General features: G+C 34.4%; 1 protein-coding gene across 13 annotated transcripts in view; it reads left to right on the forward strand.

Annotated features, from left to right (window-relative positions):
• The window catches only part of LOC117310661 (lysine-specific demethylase 6A-like), a 165,273-nt gene that overhangs the window by 117,039 nt on the left and 24,856 nt on the right, over positions 1-23,378 (forward strand). For 11 of the 13 annotated variants that reach the window (XM_033850369.2, XM_033850368.2, XM_073799792.1 and 8 more), the window contains 7 exons: positions 2,849-3,621; positions 9,020-9,149; positions 10,600-10,705; positions 11,110-11,315; positions 18,300-18,364; positions 18,441-18,515; positions 19,156-19,304. In XM_033850369.2, coding sequence (XP_033706260.1) covers positions 2,849-3,621; positions 9,020-9,149; positions 10,600-10,705; positions 11,110-11,315; positions 18,300-18,364; positions 18,441-18,515; positions 19,156-19,304 — 1,504 coding nt within the window. The remainder of the gene's footprint in view (positions 1-2,848; positions 3,622-9,019; positions 9,150-10,599; positions 10,706-11,109; positions 11,316-18,299; positions 18,365-18,440; positions 18,516-19,155; positions 19,305-23,378) is intronic. The other 2 variants (XM_033850360.2, XM_033850370.2) reach the window with 1 other exon arrangement.

A 23,378-nucleotide genomic window follows, 5' to 3' on the forward strand; every position in this document is an offset into this window, starting at 1 on the left:
TTGCAGTGTTTCGATTGCTTTAACATTTGTATGTTTAAAAGAAAAGTAATTTAAAATAATATACACACACACAGTCTTTTACATCTATCAACATTTTAAAATTTCTTCTGCTGTTCCTTTTTTGTGTTCCTGAGGTATTATGTAATGTCATTTGCTTTCAGCTGAATTATTTGTTAGTTTTTGTTTGTTTGTTTGTTTGGTTGGTTTTTTTTTGCTGTACGTGGGCCACTCACTGTTGTGGCCTTTCGCATTGCGGAGCACAGGCTCCGGACGCGCAGGCTCAGTGGCCATGGCTCACGGGCCCAGCCCCTCCACGGCATGTGGGATCTTCCCGGACCGGGGCTTGAACCCATGTCCCCTGCATCGGCAGGTGGACTCTCAATCACTGCGCCACCAGGGAAGCCCTCTGTTCATATTTTTTTAATGTTCCTTTAACTCTGTGCTTGCTGGTGCCTTTTTTTTAGAAGTGTCTTTCTTTCACCATTATCTTTGAAGTATACTTTCACTTTACATAGAGTTCTCACTTAGCATTCATTTTCTTACGAGTATTTTGAACATGTTATTCCACTGATTACTAGATTTCATGTTTTATGAGAGTCTTGTTTATGAGATCATTTTACCTTTTAATATGTCATTTTCTTTGCTGCCTCTTTGTAGCATTTTAGCAGTTTTATTATGATGTTTTAGGTGCAGTTGTGTTTATGGTACTTAGCATTTTTCTGAACTTTTTGTAACAATGTTTTTCATCAATATGAGAAGCGTTCTGCTTTGGGTTCTTCATATATTGTGTTTGGAAGTCTGTTCTTTTATACTTAGCCATTTTTTATTTGATAACTGGTCATTTTTAATCAATAGCCTTTCTGCTTTCTCTTTCTAACCTGGAGTTTTTAAAACTCCATCTTAGTAACTTGTTTGTTGAGGGCTGTCCCCTGAAATTTGTAGCCATTATCTTTTGTTTTTATGTTTAAATTTTAATGATTTTCCCCCTTCTACATAATAGATTAGTGGTCTGCTAATTATTAGGTTCTGTGTTGCGTTTACAGTCCTTCATTTGAATATTGACCGTCAGTTCAGGAATACATTGAAAGTTGCAGTTAGTTCTCAGGTTTTCCCTTTGCTTTACTGTACCGTGGATTCCCTGTAAAAGAATTTATCAGCTTAAAATACTTTGATTTATAGGTTGAGGAGTAATAAAATTGTTACTTTTTAACCTGGCTGCTTATTTTCTAATTATTTCATTTGTCAGTCAGTTTTGATGATCATGAATGAACTTTGGATTTCCCTACCGACATCCATTTTTAATGTGTCCAATGTGAAAGTGGTTAGTGTATAGATAATATTTCTGATTAAAAATCAGTTCATGGTGTTTTAAATGGTAGAGCTTGATACTGGATTTTCAAACTCGGCCTGATGTCAAATTTTAAGTAGATGATTGACAGTGACGTTTGTATATTTATAACTTGTGAGTTCATTTTTTATTAATTTGTACGTTATTACTGACACATTTCACAATGAAGAAAAAGGCTTTTAGCCTTGTTATGGAACTAATTACTATCTCAGGAAGTAGCAATTCTAAAATTTTCTCTAGGGCTCTGAGGTACCACTTAATATGGAGTTTTCAGTAAGAAATATATGTGTATTTAATATTTCTAACTTTAGAGAAGTTACTAGTTTTCATGTCTGGAAACTATTAAATTATTCTTTTACTGTTCCCATGACTTTAATTAGTGTTGCTGGTAATTATTTTTTTAGTTACTTTGTCAATAAAATATAATGAGAATCTTCTTAGGGCAGTTTATGCCATCAAGGACAAATTTCAGGTAAAAATAGCATGACTTTTGTTCTGTGAAATATCTTTTCTCTGGTATCAAACTTCTAATTTTGAAAAACTGCCTCACCAGAATGTTTTAATAGGATCAGTATATTCTCCTAATTATGTGAATTTCAGGAAAAGTACTATCCTCCAGTCAAGTGCGGTGGGGACACTGCACTTAGAATGTCTTTTAGGATTGTGGGGTGTCAGAGAATGAGGATGGAAATCTGTATAAGTTATTCCTTGGAATAAATTCATAAATTTTATAGTTTTGCTTCTTTGAGGATAGCTCCTAGATCTACATTATAGGTTCAGTGGTAATTTTAAAGGATTAATAAATATACTTTCTGTGATTTTTTTTTTTTTTTTTTTTTTTTTTTTTTTTTTTTGCGGTATGTGGGCCTCTCACTGCTGTGGCCTCTCCCGTTGTGGAGCACAGGCTCCGGACGCGCAGGCTCAGCAGCCATGGCTCATGGGCCCAGCCGCTCCGTGGCATATGGGATCCTCCCGGACCGGGGCACGAACCCACGTCCCCTGCATCGGAAGGCAGACTCTCAACCACTGCGCCACCAGGGAAGCCCCTGTACTTTCTGTGTTTAACATAATGCATTGTAGATTGGTTTATTTAGTGTTCATGGATTTAATTGGTAATGACCATATGCATGGTTTTCCATATCTAAATTTACTGATACATTTCTCTTAAGATGAAAATGTAAGTATCTGAATTGAATAATAAAAATTCTCAAAGCCTTATGTGAAGAAACATATTGCCACACTAATAAATGAAATCAGTTAAGCAGCCCAGCTACATAATTTTACCTAAAGATTACTAACCACTTCAGTCAGCAGATTATGGAGACTTTTAAAAATAATTGTTAGGATTTTGGTTATATTATGTTTCACAATTTTGTTTGCTTTCCTTTTATTTAAAATTTTTAACCCTCAGTATTGTTTTTGTATGCATTGGGAGTTTGCATAATATTCAGTTGAAACCCACAGCATTGGGTTTTTAAAGTCTTATTTCCTTTTTTTTAGGGGCTTCACAAAGGTCAGAGTTCACATTTAGCAGGATCTAATGATGAACAACCTTCACTTTCCACTGGTCCCGCCCAGTATCTCCAGGCGGCTAGCACTGGTATTCAGAAGCAGACTGGACATAGAGCGCTGCCTAGCAGTTCAACACAGGGAACTGCTTTCAATCACCTCTACTCTCATATTGCTACCTCAGGTGGACAACGAGGCATTACCTTTACCAAAGAGAGCACATCTTCAGGAAGTAGATCTTCAGTGCCTGAAATAAGCAGGCACACTGGAGACACACTTAATGGCTGTGCTAGTGTCAAGGGACTTTCTAATCATGTTCAGCAGCTGATGGCAGAACCTGTTTGCAGTCCAAACCATGGAGATTCTACATCACCAAATTTAATTTCGTACAATCCTCAGATCTCTACTTTGTTGGTTGGAAAAGGCAGTGACAGTATGGTGACTGGAGCTTGTGACAAAGTCAATAATATTCACCCTGAAAGTCATGCAAAGACTAATACTTCTGTTGCCTCTTCACCCTCTTCAGTCATTCCCACCACAACACCCTCTCCAAAATCCACTGAGCAGACAACCACACGTGGTATTACAAGCCTTAACAGTGCTCACATTAGGTTACAAACAATTAATGGAGAGCGGCTAGAGAACTCACAGAGCTCTAGTAAAACAGACCTGCCTACAATTAGCCCCAAAACTGATCATCAGATCATACCATCAATGTCTGTGTCCATATACTCAAATTCCACAGAAGTTCTGAAGGCATGCAGGTTAGTATGAAAAAGTGTATCACAAAGTGAAAATAGTTGACTCCTGACTTGATCAGAAAACTGAAATAATATTTGATTTTATAAGAAATAAAAATTATGTAAAAGGTGATAATATAGTCACTTGTGTAAAATAACTTTCATATCTAACTTTGTTGTATGTCAGTATTATGGTTATATCATATCAGTGTGTTACATGTGAAAAACATTTTTCTACAACCTGCTTTCTCTGAGAGGCATGTCTGTAGCCTTACTGATCTGTTATTGGAGTTGTTATTGGCTTCTCTGTGATTGACCTTACTCTGGGGATTGAAACCAGAGAATGGATTAAATGATACTTGGTAGAAAACAGCAAAGCCTGGGAAACCTTACTATTTGTTTTCTTTCTGGTAACATTTTGTGTGACTCTAGAAGAGGTTATAAACTAATAAGTAGGAGGGACAAGAGAAAGGAAGAAAGGATTGAGAAATGTTAATAGACTACCTGGGAAGAGAAGCCATATTCTGCTACTCTTAGAAGAATGGGCCTCAAAAATTTATTTTTTAATTGGTTTTATTGCCTTCACACAAAAAAGAAGACTAAGAATGAGGAACACTTTCTTCAATATTGTGAAACTGTAGATTTCCACATTCTGCAGATTCAAATCCACCTTTTTTGAAAACAGATTTATTGAGAGATAATTCATATACCTCATAATTTGTCTTTGAAATGTACAATGCTGTGGTTTTTAGTGTATTTTCAGATGTGTGCCAACAATCACCACAGTGAATTTTTCAGCACCTGTTATACAATTTTTAAAGTAGTGTTTTTATTCTGTTCATATTAAACACAATAAAATCTAATCTAAAATTAAACAATAAATTATTTCTCACAGTTACTCATAAATGTTCTGTATAGGAGAATAAAACCTGTATGAAGGTTTGTTAGAATGCCACAGGTAATGCTTCTGTACAATTTTTTAGAACATAACATTTGAAATTTGAATAATAATATACTAAGTTTTAAAAAGGTCTTTCTAATTAAGGTTGAAATGAAATAAAATAGAAAATATATACTATTAACTATGTGACCTAAAGATTATTTTTTAATCTACCTTGACTGTTTTATTTAATGCAGGTTTTGAATGTCAAATGTAAAAAATATTCTTTTTTTTTTTTTTTTTTTTTGGCGGTACACGGGCCTGTCACTGTTGTGGCCTCTCCCATTGCAGAGCACAGGCTCCGTACGCAGAGGCCCAGCGGCCATGGCTCATGGGCCCAGCCGCTCTGCAGCATGTGGGATCTTCCTGGACCGGGACACGAACCTGTGTCCCTTGCATCGGCAGGCGGACTCTCAACCACTGCGCCACCAGGGAAACCCCTAAAAAATATTCTTGATTAATGACTATCTCTTCCTGAAACTAGGAGGTTTTATGTGTCTTCTGTATTGCTGAAACTAAAACATGTTGAGATTTTTGAGGAACTTAAATGATTTTATTAGAAGGCATCACCAGTCAACCATTGAGTATGTGTTACTGACAAAATTCTAAACTGAAAGACTTGTAAATATTTATATAATTTGTACTTGCAGTGACCTAGGGTAGAGTAATAGAGAAATGGAAATAATTATTATTTTGTGAAAATCAAATTAAGAAGTTTTTGTCTTTCATTGTGGATTAAATTTTAATCTTCTCACCTTATATATGAAACGTATGTAAACATTTAATTCAGGGTAACATTCTTAATTTTTGGCTCAGAAAGTAGTAAAAGGACTTTTGCCTTATTACTGCAGATGTGTAAATTTGTTTTTATAAGTTGCAAATAACTTGAAAATGCCATAGATTCCTGTGGATGCCTGGTTTTTCCAGTAGATATGCCTACCAATTTACTAGTGAAGGTATATATAACCTTTCACCATCTCCAACAATTGTAAAGCTAAGAGCAAGGAAAAGAAAAGAAAAGAAAGGATGGAGGAAAGAGAATAAAAGGACAGGTTCTGAAAATTGAGGATAAAATTATTATCCAGCTTAGAGAAAGAGCCAAGACAGCAAATGATAACTGTCCTATGGGGACCAGTTGTGTTATCTGATAGTGGTGTGTTCTTTTCAGGACTCAGCATTCAGATTAGTTCAAAGAATCATAAGTGTGAGAGTGTAATCTGACTGATTAAGAAACTTATTGAGGAGAAAATCTAAATTGTATATGAGTTATCTGTAGAGCACCTTTCATTTTTTGTATTTAAATGTTATATTTAAAAGTAAATTTAGGGCTTCCCTGGTGGCGCAGTTGTTGGGATTCCGCCTGCCAGCGCAGGGGACGCGGGTTCGTGCCCCGGTCCGGGAAGATCCCACGTGCCGCGGAGCCTGTGCGTCCGGAGCTGCACTGGGAGAGGCCACAACAGTGAGGGGCCTGCGTACCGCCAAAAAAAAAAAAAAGAATAGTAAAAGTAAATTTAAAATAAGATATTTTAAAGTAAGATATTTTAAAAATAATTTTTATGTAGTAATACATTTCTGCAATAATGAGGTACCCTTAGTCTTTCCCACTTCCATTTTTTTCCCAACTTCATTTCTTTCCTTGTTGCATTTTTATGGTAAAAAGTTTCTCATGAAGAGCAGTGGAGTCAGGGACTTCTCTGATGGTCCAGGGGTTAAGACCTCCCCTTCCAATGCAGCGGGTGCAGATTTAAGCCCTGGTCGGGGAGCTAAGATCCCACATCCCTCTTGGCCAAATAAAACCAAAACATAAAACAGAATCAATATTGTAACAAATTCAATAAAGACTTCAAAAAATAATCCACATTAAAAAAAAAAAGCAGTCATACCTATTTAAAAGTTAATCTGTTTTCTGTTATTCACAGCCCTATCCTTATGCATTAGTGTTGATAGGTATTTTAACAGAGAAAAAAACTTATGGTTCCTTTATTTTCAAAAACATTTATCAGTTCTTTTTGGTAAATATCTGTGTAGTCTGATTTGACCCCCATTGATAGGGTCATACTAAGGAATCATTAGATTTTATTTCATTGAACTGTTTGAACAATTTTCTCTGTCTACATTTCTCACCAGTTTTTTAAGTATTGTTAAAATTTTAAATTGCTGTTGTTTCATTCCTTTTGGTTGCATTTATAGCATCTTTGCTTCTGTTAAGATTTTAGATTTTAAAATGTAAGTTCAGCATTTCAAGTGATTGGTTAGTTTTGGATCCCTTGATCATGCTTCATCTCCCCCCCCACACACCAATTTTCAAATCTATTTTTACTTTCCATTACTTGACTTTTCTATATATTCATACTTTATTCTGTTACGGGACCATAAAATCCATACAGGCAGAATTATACAAACTGTCACTTCCTGTCACTGTGTCTCATTTTTCATATAGAGGATGTTAAATAAGCTTATAAAATTTTTTTCAAGCACAAACACTTGATCCATATATTAGGGTATTATAAGATATTTATATTATATTGTATCATATCTCTGTCTCTGGAAAACAAGTTTTTGTAACCAAACTGAATCATTTCATGGAAAATACACAGAGTGACAGATAAGTAATTCAGCATTGAAACTGATTCCTTTTATTATACAGAGATAATTGAGTCTTACTGCATTGGCCTAACGAGGGTACTTGAATTTTTTTCTCTGTTAGATTCAGATATGTATTTTTGTTGTAAGCAACAGTTCTGTGGATTTTATAAGTTAGGATCAATTCTGTTTTTAAATTTAAAAATGTTAGGGCTTCCCTGGTGGCGCAGTGGTTGAGAGTCCGCCTGCCGATGCAGGGGACGTGGGTTCGTGCCCCAGTCCGGGAAGATCCCACATGCCGCGGAGTGGCTGGGCCCGTGAACCATGGCCGCTGAGCCTGCGCGTCCGGAGCCTGTGCCCCGCAACGGGAGAGGCCACAACAGTGAGAGGCCCGCGTACCGCAAAAAAATAGATAAATAAAATAAAAAAAATAAAATAAAAGTGAATAAAAAAAAATGTTAAACACATGGGTCATTATGCCTTGTGGACAGATAATGAAACCTAGATGCTGATTTAGCATTTAAACTTAATTGGTGGTTAAGTATAAAATTTTAATGTAATTCATATTTGTAAATTCTTTTCTTTAAAAATAGAGAAATCTGCATTTTCAGTCTAATTCATAACTATAAACCCCATCCAAGGGAAATCCCTGGCTGTCCAATGATTAGGATACCGCACTTTCACTGCCAAGGTGCTGGGTTTGACCCCTGGTCAGGGAAGCAACCCAGGACGCAGGCACACAGGGCTCAGCCAGGGGGAAGAAAAATCACAACTCTTTGTTGCTAAAAAATAGGTTATACACACGGGAAGCTGTTTATTACGGCATCTCAAAGTTGATAACTAATCCATTTGAAACTTTAATTTTCATTAGTCCTATCAAAATATCCTGATTTTCAGGCTTTTCTTCTCTTTAGCTAAAGTAAAGCTAAACAAGGAATGGTTATTTTGCTTCAGCTTGTGTAATGGTATAATTTGAAAATTTAAAATATAATTTGTTTTTCAGAAATACGGTTATTTGTTCTGAAGAAATATAGTGTATAGTTATTTCAGTTTCCAAAGTAGAGCTTTTGGATTCTTATCTGAAATTTAATTTTTAAGTGCTGTTTTCCTTATGTATTTTAATTCATTGATTAGTTTTTACTTTAAGTGTTTGAATATGACAACTTGAATGATTTCAAAAGCTTAACAGGTTTCTGTATTTGTTTTCTGAGTTTAAAATTTTAAGAATTTAAAAATATCCCCATAATGGGTTTATATTAAAAAGAGAGAGTTTGGAAGCAATATTCTTACATTTTAAGAATTTATAACTTACCAAATATACCTTTCAATGAATGAAAAAAATAATCCAAATACCATCACGTAATAATTATATACAATGTGAGAATGTTTAGCAACTATACAAATCACTTTAAAAATTATAGTCTGTAACTATAGTAGACTGGATTCTTGCTTAATCTTAGGGAGCTGCACAGAAAGTCAGTTTTGATAATAAAAAACAAATGGTCTTCCTAGATTTGAAAGTAGTCACAAAGGTAATCTGGAAATATGGTGAAGGAAAAGAGATAAATATTACTGTGAAATTATTGGTAGTTAAAATATTTTGGTTCAAGTTATTTTTTTAACATTAAATGAAACAAATCTAAAGGTGAAATAGGAAAGAAATGGAGTTCATATTCTTTAGGTGAGGAAATAAATTGGAAAACTATTAGGAAAAATATTTTGTGAATGATTGATGTTATGTGGATATAGTATATTTATTCTTTGAAATTAACTTTTTTTTTGAATGGATATGAATATACTAAAATGCCCTATACACAGAACTTAAGATTTTCTCTTGTTTTAATCTTGTGTTTTTAAAATTACAATAAAACTGATATTTTTCTTCTAATTGTTTTCTAGGAATCTAGATAAAAATGGCCTATCTAATAGTCACATTTTGTTGGATAAATGTCCACCTCCAAGACCACCGTCTTCACCTTACCCACCCTTGCCAAAGGACAAGTTGAATCCACCCACACCTAGTATTTATGTGAGTCTGATCAACTAACTAGAAATGTCAAGTGTCTGAACTTGTCTGTCTTTATAGAAATATTTTTAAACCAGTATAGATCCTTTTAGGGAAAATTTAATTTTTTCCCAAAAGTTACAAACTTTGTAAAACCATGTTTGTATCCCAGAGGATCACAAATGATATCTTTCAATCTAAATACAGTCCACTGCCTGGTTTTGTGAATAGAAATCTTGTTACATAGTCATGTTCATTTATTTACATGTTGTCTGACTGCTTTGTACTAAGCTGACAGAGTTAACTAGTAGCAAAAGAGCATAGGTAGTTCATAGAACAAAAGATATTTACCATCTGTCCTTTTGTAGAAAAAGTTACTGACCACAGGTGTATTCAAGAAAGATTTTTTGAAGAGAATATTTAAATTTAAAATGTCTTCTCACTTATGAACTGGATTATATAGCAATAGGTAATTGAATAGCAATAGGTAATTGGTCTTATGTGTTTTTTGTTAACATGCTTCTAAATCTCTGCCGTCTGCTGATCATATGGACCTTGATGTTATGGTTCAATTTAAAAAAGAATTTTTTGTAACTAAAAAAGTGGTTGAGGATATAAAAATGATGATTAGTGCATGTTAGTGGAAAGGTTAAATATAAGTAGTTAATTATAAATTTTCAATTTGAAGCTAAATGTTTTTACTTTTCAGAAAATTAGGCATTTGGTAAAGAAATATGGTTGGTATTAGTTAAATCAAAGGTTTCTATGTTTTTTTTAGAGTTTCTGAAAAAAAAAGTCCTTCCAATCACCTTCTAAGACAGAAGTAAAAAATTGAAGTATTTAGAATGATGTTATAGATAATAGAGCATTTTGGAAATCTAGCCCTTTCTTTTTAACCAGACATTGTGTCAATCAATCCTTTACCAAATGAAACTTTACTGATAGCTTGCTGTGAAGGAAGGTCCAGATATAAAGATGAAACTAAGCCTCTGAAACTGAACTTTGTGGGAAGAAATGCAAAATGGCAATTTATCTTTTGTGGGTCTTATCAAATCATTTTTTTATTTTGATAATAGTTTTTAAAATACTTATGATGTTGAATTTAAAATTTTACTTCTTTACCTCTTCTATACAGGAATTAAGGAAGTACACTTGATAAGTAAACTTGTGAAATACCTTTGAACTATTAAGCTATTCAAATCATTTGTGAATGTTAACGCGATATCAGAAGTTAATAACATCATTTCAGAATTTATTAAATGCATTTTAAAAAAAATAAACTTATATAGTGATTTTTCTCCTAATAGGATTTTCCTGAAAGGACTAATGATAAAATACTGTAATATGTAGCATTCAATGTTAATGGCTAAGGTACATTGTTAATGTAAAAATGCCTGACAAAAAAATGAAAACATATTCTCAGGATTATATTTAGTCATTTTCTGAAATCTAACACAATATTTGAATTTTACAGTTGGAAAATAAGCGTGATGCTTTCTTTCCTCCATTACATCAATTTTGTATAAATCCCAAAAACCCTGTTACAGTAATACGTGGCCTTGCTGGAGTTCTTAAATTGGGTAAGGTTTAAAAAAAACTTGGAACATTTCTTTTCCTGTCTTGCATTTGTTAAAACACTGGCAGAAATGCGTTTTTTCCCAGTTTTTTCAGTTTTTATTTTAATGTTCTCCCCTCCTTTATGTCTCCTTAGCACATTTTTAACACGCAAATTTTGGGTGGGTTTTTAAGTTGGTATTATTAGGCATCATGAGTGATTTAGGTTAGATAATAGAAGACCTTTTGCATGTAACATGTAGGTAAAATTAGATCCTGCTATTTCCTTCAGTCCCTTGTTAATACCCTGTCATGATGGTTAGATGTAATGCTTCATGGGACTGCTGTGCAGGTTTGTTCAAGTACTTTTGAAACATTCATTTTACCAAATACAGTTTTATTTATTAACAAAATTTATTTATTCATGAAGATCTTGGACTTTTCTCTACCAAAACTTTGGTAGAAGCTAACAATGAACACAAAGTAGAGGTGAGGACACAGTTGTTGCAACCAGCAGATGAAAACTGGGATCCCACTGGAACAAAGAAAATCTGGCACTGTGAAAGTAATAGATCTCATACTACAATTGCTAAGTATGCACAGTACCAGGCCTCCTCCTTCCAGGAATCATTGAGAGTAAGTGTTTATTTCATGGAGATTATTTTGCTAAATTAAATGCACATTACTTTTCTAACAGTGTATTCAGTTAATATAATTAGGTTTTATAACTGTACAAATTATTAAACTTTTAAATGTTTAAACAAAGTTACAATTAGCAAAAATACATACTGTTAATAGAGAAAGTACTGTTTTACAAGATTTCCCTGTTTTTGAAATGTTTCTATTTAAAATTTTAAAGTAAGTAGGTCTACATAATAGTTCCATAGTGATTTTAATATGAAGAATATTACCTGAGTAGTGCTCTTGTGTTTATTTGGTCTATGAAAAGGTGTTTTCATTTTGTTTTATTTGAAAGATCCATAGGGAATCATTAGTACTCTTTCTGTGTCATTCATAGTCTCTAAAGAAGATTACAAAAGAAGCAGAAATTTACAAAAACATCTCAAAATATATGTCTTGCCTTGTTTGTGATCCTATTGGGGAATGCTTTGAATTTCTCCCCTCTACATATGGTTTTTACAGGTTTTTTGTAAATATTCTTATCAAATGAAGGGAGTTCCTCTCTATTCTTAGTTCAGTGACAGTAATTTTATCATGCACCAAGTGTTCAGTTTTTGTCACTTCTTTTGCTGCATCTGTTATCATGATCATGTGATTTTTCTTTTTAGGTCTGTGGGTGTGTGATGTATTGTAACAATTGATTTTCTACTGTTGAGTTAATCTTGCATACAGTAGATAAATCCCAGTTTGACATCGTGTATAAATCTTTTTCTACGTAGTTGGATATGATTTGCTGATAACTGTTGAGGATTTTTGTTGAGGTAATATTAGTCTGTAGTTCTCTTGTAATGTTTTTGGTAATGTCTTGTAATGTTTTGCTATTAGGGTAATCGTTTTCCTGGCCTCATAGTATAGTTGAAATACTGCCTCTGTTTCTATTTTCTGGAATAGATTGTAGAGCACTGGCATAATTTCTTCCTAAATTTTTGGTGGAACTCATCAGTGAATTTATCTGGGCATGGTGGTGCTTCCTGTTCTGGAAAGTTATTGTTTTTCAGCTTAAATAGTTACAGGTTTACTCAGATGATCTCTTTCTCCCAGTGTTATTTGTGGTAGATTGTGTCTTTCAGGGAGTTGGTCCATTTCATCTAGGTTATCAAATTTGTGGGTGTACAGTTGTTCATAGTATTCCTTTATTATCCTTTAATGACCATGGGGTTTGTAATGATGTTCTGCCTTTTATTTATGTTATTAGTAATTTTTGTCCTGTGGTTTGTTGTTGTTGTTTTTTGGGTTTTTTTCATCTTTTCCCTCATCCTAGCCTTATCAATTTTGTTGATCTTTTCAAAGGGCCAACTTTCGGTTTCATTGATATTTCTCTTTTGAGTTTTATTTTCAGTTTTATTGCCTTCATTTTTAATTCTTAATACTTCTTTTTTTATGCTGTTACATTGGTTTTAATATGCTCTTCTTTTGGATTTAATTTTGTTGTATAGTGGAAAGTTAGATGATTGATTTCAGATTCTTTTCAGAAGGATGTGTACTGATTGCTCAAAATTTCTTGCCAACGACTGGGTTGGGTGCATCTCACAAATTTTATGACTTTTGTGTTTTCATTTTAATTTGGTTCAAAATAATTTTTGATTTCTTTTGAGATTTTTCTTTTTGACCATGTGTTGTTTAGTATCCATGTGTTTTGGGATTTTCTGTCTACCTTTGTTTTACTGATTTCTAGTTTAGTTCCACTATTATCTGACAGAAGGTATTGTGTCTTTTGAATTTGCAGTGGTGCGTTTAGTGATTTGGGATGTGGTCTTAGAGAACGTTCCATGTGAACTTGAGAAGAATGTGTAGTTTTTGATGTAGTAGTCTATAATTGTCCATTTCATTCAGTTGATTGATAGAACTGTTGAGTTCCATTGTGTCCTTACTGGTTGTGTGCCTGCTGAAGATATTCCTCATTGAAAGGTATTAAAATCTCCAGCTCTAGTAGTGGATTCATCTATTTCTCCTTGCAAGTCCATCAGTTTTCACCACATGAAAAAGAAAATTTGCCACATGTATTTTGATGCTGTTGTTAGGCTTATACACATTAAGCATTATTTTTGTCTTATTGAAGACTTCACCCATTTATCATTGTGTATTGCTGTGCTTTGTCTCTGTTCCAAAGTATAACCTGTCTGAAATTAATCTTAGCTACTCCCACATTCTTTTGATTAGTGTTATCATGGTATATATTTTGCCATCTACTTCTTTTTTAATGTGTATGTGTCTTTATATGTAACATGGTGGGTTCCTCATACACCACTTGTATTTGGGTCTTAATTTTTTATCCACTCTGACAACGTCTGTCTTTTAATTGGTGTGTTTAGACCATTGACATTCAAAGTGCTTACTGGTATAGATTGATTAATACCTACAATTTTGTTACTTTTTTGTGCTAATATTTTGGGGTGTTTTGGTTTTTGGTTTTTTTTTAACTGGCTGCAGCTGTGGGTTGGCTGCTGCTTTTTTTTTTTTTTTAATTTTTGGCTGCGTTGGGTCTTCGTTGCTGCGCGCAGGCTTTCTTTAGTTGCGGCAAGCGGGGGCTACTCTTCGTTGCGGTGTGCGGGCTTCTCGTTGTGGTGGCTTCTCTTGTTGCAGAGCTCGGGCTCTAGGCACGCAGGCTTCAGTAGTTGCAGCACGCGGGCTCAGTAGGTGTGGCTCATGGGCTCTAGAGTGCAGGCTCAACTGTTGTGGCCCATGGGCTTAGTTGCTCTGTGGCATGTGGGATCTTCTCGGACCAGGGCTCGAACCTGTGTCCCCTGCACTGGCAGGCGGATTCTTAACCACTACTCCACCAGGGAAGCCGTGTACTAATATTTTGCTTTATTTTTTTCTTTCACTGTTTCTGCCTTTTAAAAACTTTAATTGAGCATAGTATATGATACTTTTTCTCTGCTTTCTTAGCACATCAGTTATACTTAAAATTTTTTTTTTAGTGGTTGCCATAGAGATTGCAATATACCTTTACAACTAATCCAATTCTACTTTCAAGTAACACTGTACAGCTGAAGGGGCTGCATGAGTATCTTATTACACAGTATGCCAATGTTTTCACTCCTGCTCCTTGAACCATTGGTATCATTCATTTCATATATGTATGTGTGTGTGTGTGTGTGTGTGTGTGTATATGTATATGTATATGTATCTGCATACATAATCAAAATACCTGTTTCTATTATTATTTTGAGCAAAGTGTAATCTGTTAGATTAGTTAAGAATAAGAAGAATATTAGACGATCAAAATGGATTAAAGACTTGAATGTAAGACCTGAAATCATAAACCTTCTAGTAGGCAGTAAGCTCCTTGACATTGGTCTCAGCAGTGACTTTTTAGATTTGACACTAAAAGCAAAGGCAACACTAAAAAACTTCTGCATAGCAAAGGAAACGATCAACAAAACAAGAAGGTAACCTACAGAATGGGAGAAAATATTTGCAAATCTTATATCTGATAAGGTGTTAATATCTAAAGTATATACGGAACTCATATAACTCAACAGAAAACAAAGAAATTATCCACTTAAAAATGAGGAGCGGATTGCAATAGATATTTTTCCAAAGAAGTTAGACTAATGGCCAGCCGGTTCATGTTAAAAATTCTCAACATTACTAATCGTCAGGGAAATGCAAATAAAAACCAGAGTGCAATACTACCTTCACACCTGTTTGAATGGCTGTCATCAAAAAATCTAGAGATATGTGAGGATGTAGAGAATAAGGAACGCTTGTGTACTGTTAGTGGGTAGGTAAACTGGCACAGTCACTATGGAGAAAAATATGGAAGTTCCTCAAATAAACTAAAAATAGGCCTGCCATGGATGCAGTAGTTGGACTGCTGGCCTAATACCTGACGAGTATATCATGACTATCTCAAAAAGGTATCTGCAGCCCCTTGTTCATTGTAGCATTAGTTACAAGACCAAAAAATGGCAGAAACTTAAGTGTCCATCACAGATGAAGAGATAAAGAAAATGTGTGTGTGTGTGTGTGTGTGTGTGTGTGTGTGTGTAGACAATAAAAGCTAAACTTATTTTAATCATTTTAAAATACATACATATATCAAATCATTTATTGTATACCTAAACATGATACAGTGTTACATGTTATTTATATCAATTATAAAAACAAAAATAAGAAATATTTTTATTTTCTTTCACTTACTCCTTTTTTGGTTGCTTTTATTTTTGTATATCAGAAACTCTGACCTGTATCATTTTTCTTCTCTAAAGAACTAAATATTCTTAAAAGGCAGTTTTTCTGGCAGCAGTGTTTGTAAATTTTTATTCACCCAAAAAGCCTTTACATCTCTTTTACTCTTAAAGGGTCATTTCTGAAGGTACAGAATTCTAGTGTGATTTTCTTTTTATTTTTCAGCTTCACTGTATTCTTGCGTGCATGGTTTTTAAAGAAGAGTTGGATGTTAATCCCTGCGTTTCATCCAGTATAAATGAGATGTTTTCATTTTCTCAGGCTCCAGTTCTCAGCTCTTCCCATATCTTTGATTTTCTGTAGTTTGAGTATTGTACACCTAGCTTTAGGGTTTGGACATTTATCCTTCTTCATTTTACTCAGAACTTCTGTGTTCTGTGGTTTAATATCTCTTCATTTGGGGAGGCGGAGCAGGAGATTATTTATTTACTTATTTTTTATTTTTATTTATTTATTTTTGCTGCACTGCACAGGATGCAAGAGCTTAGTTCCTAGGCTAGGGATTGAACGCAGCCCCAGCAGTGAAAGTTCTGAGTTCTAAATACTGTACCACTGGGAATTCCTGCTTGTTCATATATTTCTTCTATTTCTACATTGCCAGTTTGTATATGTTACATCTTCGTAACTTTCCTACAGTCCTTGCATCTTCGGGGGGGGGGGGGGGGTTGTGAATTTTTTTTTTCTTTTTCAGATTTGGAAATTTCAGATATCCTCAAACTCAAATTTCTTCCTTACCTGTATCCATTTTCAATACTCCCATGAAAAGCATTCTTCAGTTCTGTTCATGTTTTTGACTTCTAGCGTTTCTTTCTGGTTCTTTTAAAAAATTTCCATTTCCCTGCTTACATTGCCCATGTGTTTAGTATGATTTCTACTTTATCATTTAGAATTCTTTGCATAATAAACTACAATTTAAAATTATTAGTCTTAGAATTCCAGCATTTGCGCCACGTCAGAGACTGTTCCCAGTGCTTGCTGTGTGTTTTCATGCTATTTTTCTGACTTCTGTTATACCTTGTAATTTTTTGTTGAAAGACAGACATGATGTGCTGTGTAAACGGAACTGCTGTAAATAAGCTTTAGTAACCTATTCGTAAAAAATATTGGGGTAGGGGAAATATTCTATTATCCTGTGATTTGGTCTCCGTCTTTGTGAGCCTGCGCCTCTATACTGTGAACTTCAGTAGTGCTTCATCTTTGGGCTTTTGTTTTCCCCATTCATTGAGTAAGACTGGATGGCTAGAGTGAGCTGGAGATGGGTATTTCCCTCCTCTCTGGAGATGCAGGTCTGATAAAATTCCAGAAATTAGGCTCTGGTTAAGTAGTTTCTCCAGAGGGCAGATCTTGCTAAGAAGAAAATAATGCCCTGGTATGTTCCAGAAGGGGATTTTTTCTGATATTTTCAGCATAGGTATCCATGGAGGTTTCTGCTCCCATTAGTTTTGATTTCCATTATTTATCCCTCTCTCCAGTTTTGTGGGCAACAGTTTGCCATGTGTTCTCACTTCTCTTAAGTAATCTGAGAATTACCGGTTGCACGGTTTGTACTTGTGGTTAGGATGTGGTGGCTACTTCCAAACTTCTTACGTGTTTGACAAAGTCATTTTCTAAAGGATTTAATTTGCGATTCGTTTCCCTATTCTATGAGTTGTCATTTCACTTTTTCTTGATGGTGTCCTTGAAGCACAGAATTTTAACGTTTAGGTGAATACTTTTTTTTTTTCAGTTGCTTTACTTTTGGTGTCAGAGCTAAGGAATCTTTGCCTAATTACATGGTCATTCAGATTTACTCTTATGTTTTATTGTAGGAGTTTTATAGTTGTAGCTCTTACATTTGGGTCATTGATCCATTAATTTTTCTATTTGGTAAAAGGTAGGGCCCTAACATCATCCTTTTAAATGTGGATTTCCAGTTGTTATAGTACCATTTCCTCATAGAATTATATTAACATCTTTGTCAAGAGAATAACACGTTTTTATTCAGCATTTAATTTCCTTACTAGTGCTATGTGTTTTATTATTTATATAGAATTTGTTGTGTCAGTAATTTAGTCTGTGAAGAACTTCTTTATATTCCCTTAGTTTTCTTTGTGTACTCCCCACAGGCAAAGTCAGAATAACAAAAGAAATCTATAGTTAATAATAGACAGTCTTGAATTTCTTACCCTATACATCTCATAACTGTTGTTTTTATAGGCACACACACTTCTGCCAGTTTAGAATATGTGCTTCAGCATTCATTCTTGGCATTCATAAGTAATTTTTTTTTTTTGCGGTACGCGGGTCTCTCACTGTTGTGGCCTCTCCCTTTGCGGAGCACAGGCTCCAGACGCGCAGGCTTAGCGGCCATGGCTCATGGGCCCAGCCGCTCTGTGGCATGTGGGATCTTCCTGGACCAAGGCATGACCCCGCGTCCCCTGCATTGGCAGGCGTACTCTCAACCACTGCGCCACCAGGGAAGCCCCATAAGTAATTTTGATACTTAGCAAGGTTACAGAATCTTGCTTTAATTTTTTTTATCATTTTGAATTTGTGGCAAGTACAAGAACCTGCAGATTTCATTGTTATTGGAGAGTATATATAGGGAAAAACAAACTTTGCTTTTTGGTGAAATGTGCCTGTAGCAAATTAGTTTTCAGATTGTAACCAGTAGCACTCATGTAGATAGACTTTTATTCAGTTGTGTAACGGGAACTATAGTCTGTAGCACAATACTAAGTGTGAATGTATTTGCTTAATCTATAGGAAGAAAATGAGAAAAGAATGCAACATAAAGAATGTTCAGATAATGAATCCACATCTTCAGATAAGTAAGTAAATTTTAGTGTGCACTCTATTTCTGTCCAAAAGGCATGAATTTAATTTAATTTTTTTTTTTTTTTAAAGTTCTGGAAAGAGAAGGAAAGGACCTTTTAAAACTATAAAATTTGGGACTAACATTGACCTCTCTGATGGCAAAAAGTAAGGCCTCCTGTTCTATTTCCATGAAGTACAAATAGGATTGCAGGATTGGAAACTGCCTACTTTCATATTTTCTTTAATCCAGTAGTTATACTGTGTGTGTGTGTGTGTCTGTGTGTGTGTGTGTGTGTTCACAAAGAAGTTCTAGCTAAAAATGCTAGTGTTACAGAATCATTTTTGTTACATTATTTATTTATTTTGGCTTCACCGGGTCTTCGTTGTGGCATGTGGACTCTTAGTTGCGGCATGCATGTGGGATCTAGTTCCCCGAGCAGGGATTGAACCCAGGTCCCCTGCTTTAGGAGCACAGAGTTACCCACTGGACCACCAGGGAAGTCCCTAGATAATGAATTCAGATTTTTGTTACCAAAGAGTGCCAAAACAGTTTTACAGATTTACAAATAAAAATTATTTCTTTCATTTATAAAGATTATCATAAATTTTTATGATTTTTTTTAAAGTAAACCTGCTTTAGGACTTTTTTTTTGGAAAAAGTTAAATACTAGTTCTTTTGATCTTAAAAGTATTATTTTAGAGATTTAAATGTTTTCTAATTGGATCACAAGATTTTTGAGGACATGGTTAATTCTCATAAATATTTGCTGCAGGATTACACTTCTAATCTGTTACTGTATTTCAGGTGGAAGTTGCAGCTACATGAACTGACTAAACTTCCAGCTTTTGTACGTGTTGTATCAGCAGGAAATCTTCTAAGCCACCTCGGTCATACCGTACTGGGCATGAATACAGTTCAGCTGTACATGAAAGTTCCAGGGAGTCGGACACCAGGTTATTTTTATGAAATAACTTCCCTTGTAGAGTTGAAAAAAAAGAGTTATTTAGTTAAATGTGATAGATGCACCTGCAATCAGTTTCCTGTTTATAACTAATAAAGACAAAAGGATTTTAAAATTCTTTCTAATAGGCAAAAATAATTTGTAATTAAAGCTGAGAATATTAATTTGTTCTGTCAGTGTGACTTTTATCCTTTTTATATGTAAACATCAATACGATCAGAAAAATTTAACCTAGCAAGGGGACATTAAGTTGCTCATTGAGTAAAGGCACTTAAAGCACTTGAGAGGCTTTGTCTTGATTCCATTGACTGCAGATTGTCAGTTTTCCACATCTTGTTCATCACAGTTACAGTTCTTACTAGTAATGAACTAGTATGTATACTACATGTAATAAAAGCTTCACTGAAAATACTTAAAATTTGTGATGCACTAGTATTTGCTAAACTGTCCCATTATATTTCTTAAAATGTAATTCAGAAACTAATGTGGAAGTCAGGTAACTTAAAAAGTTAAATAGTAAGTATTTTATGCTTTATAAGCCAAGAGGTAAAATTGAGAATATTATGAAGATACATATGTAAAAATAGAAAAAACTTACTTCCATGTCTGTTCATTGATGAAAGTCAAAATACCTAATAGTTGAGACAAAATTGAGACAAATAATTGACAAAATACAAATAACCCTAAAGGGGGAATAACATTTTACCTTACTGGGGCTCAAAGTCAGTATTCCCTGTCATCAGAATCAGCTACAAATATACATCTGTTAAAGCTTTATGTAGTGAGAATTTTTACGTTTCATCTTTAAAAATGTTTTTCATGTAAATAGATGCTGCCAGATATTCTTACTAATCTGTGAGCATATTTTATTGACTGCATTCAACTAATTGGCAGTCATTTACAGAATTCTGTTAGGGTTTTTTGTTGTTTTTGTTTTTGTCTTACTTTACATTTTCCTTTTTTATTTAATTGCATTTCAGATGCAGTTTTTTCAGTTGAAGGTCAGGTAGAAGGCTTTTGCAATATGGAAATGTTCTCTTCACTTGCTATAGGGTTTGCAACAAATGTTTAAGGGAAAGAATATGTAGCATTTTATTTAATTTTAAATCCCACAGTAGAGATAATGTACCTTTATCAGTGGCTGACAGTTGGCTTCATTCAAAAAATTTCCAGTCTCTAAAAATTAGAGCCCAGTGTCACCACTGCAAAGCCATGGGGAATATCAGGACAGTTGGCTTCTGTTTCTGTCACAAATTCATAGATTTGGTATTAAGTCTTTGAGAGTGGTGCGCACGCCGCGCGCGCGCACACACACACACACGCGCACACACACACACACACAATTTTCGTAAAGTATCTGTCAGTGAATAGTACAGTGAAAAACCACAGGCATCTAGTACCCGAACATTTTCACAGACTTTGTTAATTTTCCAAGTACACTTTTTTCTCCTAGACATATTTTCCCTACCATTAGTTGTAATTTTTCTTAGCAGATTCCAATTCAGAAGTACTTGATTGAATATTTTTGCAACTTTGAAAATATTCTCACTTAACAGTTGGGCCTGTGAAGATCACTTTTAGAGACAAAATCTTCAGTGACTTCACATTCGGCTTTGACTCCTCAAGTAAACAATACCAATTGAGTAGCAGTAGTAGTACTTACTGACTTATGAAGGGCCTGCTTGAAATTATTTCAAGAAAAACTGCTTGAAATTATTTTCTTTGTTTTTAATTAATCATTGATGTTCCCTCAAAAGTTATTTACTACATTTTTTAGTTGATTATATACGTGACTTCCATCATCTTCATTGAGTAGCTGTTCTCAACAAAAGGCTAATCATGTGGAAACATTTTATTTTCTCTAGAAATGTTTTTTTACCACTACAACCAAACATGATTTAATTAACATGCTATCTGTAAACAGCTTTGCTTGCCTGCCCAGAGACAAACTTTGGTTCAGCCTCGGTTTTGGGTTTTTTGGGGTTTTTTTGTTTGTTTGTTTGGTGAAAATTTCTGCCATGATCATATAATGCATTTTAAGCTTTCTAATTTTTCTTTCACTGTTTCCATATGAGACATAATGTAATGATCATTTGGTTTGGTAGTTTCAAGGAACATAGTAATATTTTAGCACAGAAAGAACATCATTACATGGTAAGTACAGTGCTTTCCTGTTAAATGGAGTAAATCATTCACATTCCTAGATACCATAAAAATGTTACATTTGACATTTGTTTTTCTTCTCTTCACATTATGGTTATGCACTTGTAATTAAATGAAATGTTGAAGTATGATGATATGCTTTCCAGTTAAGATGCTATATTGAGTTATAACTGTGTTAAGGCAATTTGTATATAGTTTGCCAACCAGCAGTGTGAAGTTATGAGAGTGCACAAGGTCTCTGTTATAACTGCTTAATTCTGATGTTGTAGTATGAATACACCTGTAGACAGAGCATAAACTAATAAACTTATCTGCAGTTTTATTTATAAGAACAGGTATTTGGCCAAGAGGCTGTAGTTTGTCATCTCCTGATTTAAAATCATAAAGTTTCATTCAACTCAAATATAAAATCATCTTTGTTCCCTTTGTGTTGACATTACTTATGTCATAGGTGACAGTCTAGATACTTAGTAATTTTGTAAGTTCCAGTCTCTGGAAGTTAGCTCAGACTTTAGCAGGAAACAACCAGTTCAGCTATATGCTGATATATACAGGATACATGTCATTTTCTTGTTTTTCTGTTTTCTTCTTGCAGCAGCTATAGTTCTTTTTTCTTCACCACATTCTCACTGTAAAGTGGCCAACTAATTTTTTAAAATGGGTTGTTGCTTTTATGTAAATGAGTTAGGGTGCCCCGCTTTGTGTGCTCATTGGAATCTGCTGGAAAGCTTTTAGAAGAAATACTGAATCATTTTGAGGATGAGATGTCAGTACTTTTTAAAAGCTCCTCAGGGATTCTGATATACAGCCAGGCATAGAACCCACTGGTTGGAATGTTTATTCCTAGGCTATTATTGGAAATTCACTTTACATGATACTGTTTTGTCAGTATTTGGGTCAGGTGAAAAGAAATATGCAAAATACTAATAATTGAAAAAAGATTTAATATCTTGGCCTTCTTTGTCACTAATAACTTCATAATACCAGGCAAGAATTTCACCTTTCAAGATTTTTAAATGTATGTATAGTATTGGACTAGATCTTTTTTTTTTTTTTTTTTTTTTTTTTTTTTTTTTTTGACTGTGTCGGGTATTAGCTGCAACATGCAGGATCTTTTGTCGTGGCTCGTGGGCTTTTCTCTAGTTGTGGTACACAGGCTTAGTTGCTCTGCAGCATGTGGGATCTTAGTTCCCCAACCAGGGATTGAACCAAATCCCCTGCATTGGAAGGTGGATTCTTAACCACTGGACCACCAGGGAAGTCGCTGGACTAGATCTATTAAGATTCATTTGTATTTGAAAATTATTTCATCCTATTTGGAATATTTTGTAAAAGTAAATATGTGAAAATGAAATGAATCAAAGGAAATAGAAAATGTCTTCTTTCACTTAAAATCTAGGGGCAGAAGCCAAATTTAGTATATTACCTCTGTGCCTAAAAGTTCTTGGGGTGTTTCATTTGTTCATGTGTCATTAGTTCCGCAGTATTATCCTATGGATCTCTAAGGAGTTCCTTAGAAGAAATTTGTGATATGTTTTAGTCTGCTCTGTATAATTCAAACAAACATTGTGTTAAGTTCGTGTTTGGTAAAGTTACTGTTCTTACTTATTGATACATAAAAGAAATGGTATGCGCTATAACAGTTTACATTCTGACATGGCCTTTACATGTGTTCTGAAAAATTTAGTTTGCTCTCAGCCCACATTCTAAGAGATTACCATCTCTATCTCTGGTGGGAGGGTTATAAGCATCAAATTGGGATGTTTATTGTAGTTCCAAGTTGCTAAGGGGCCAGTTAACATTTTGAAAACCATACCTCATTCATTAATTTTCTGTACTCTTTGTGAGTTGGGATGGTTTAGAGGTGGATGTAGTAATAGTGATAATAGCTAATATTTATTGC

The sequence above is a fragment of the Tursiops truncatus genome (genome assembly GCF_011762595.2).
Source record: "Tursiops truncatus isolate mTurTru1 chromosome Y unlocalized genomic scaffold, mTurTru1.mat.Y SUPER_Y_unloc_2, whole genome shotgun sequence".
In the NCBI taxonomy this organism is placed as follows: Eukaryota; Metazoa; Chordata; class Mammalia; order Artiodactyla; family Delphinidae; genus Tursiops; species Tursiops truncatus.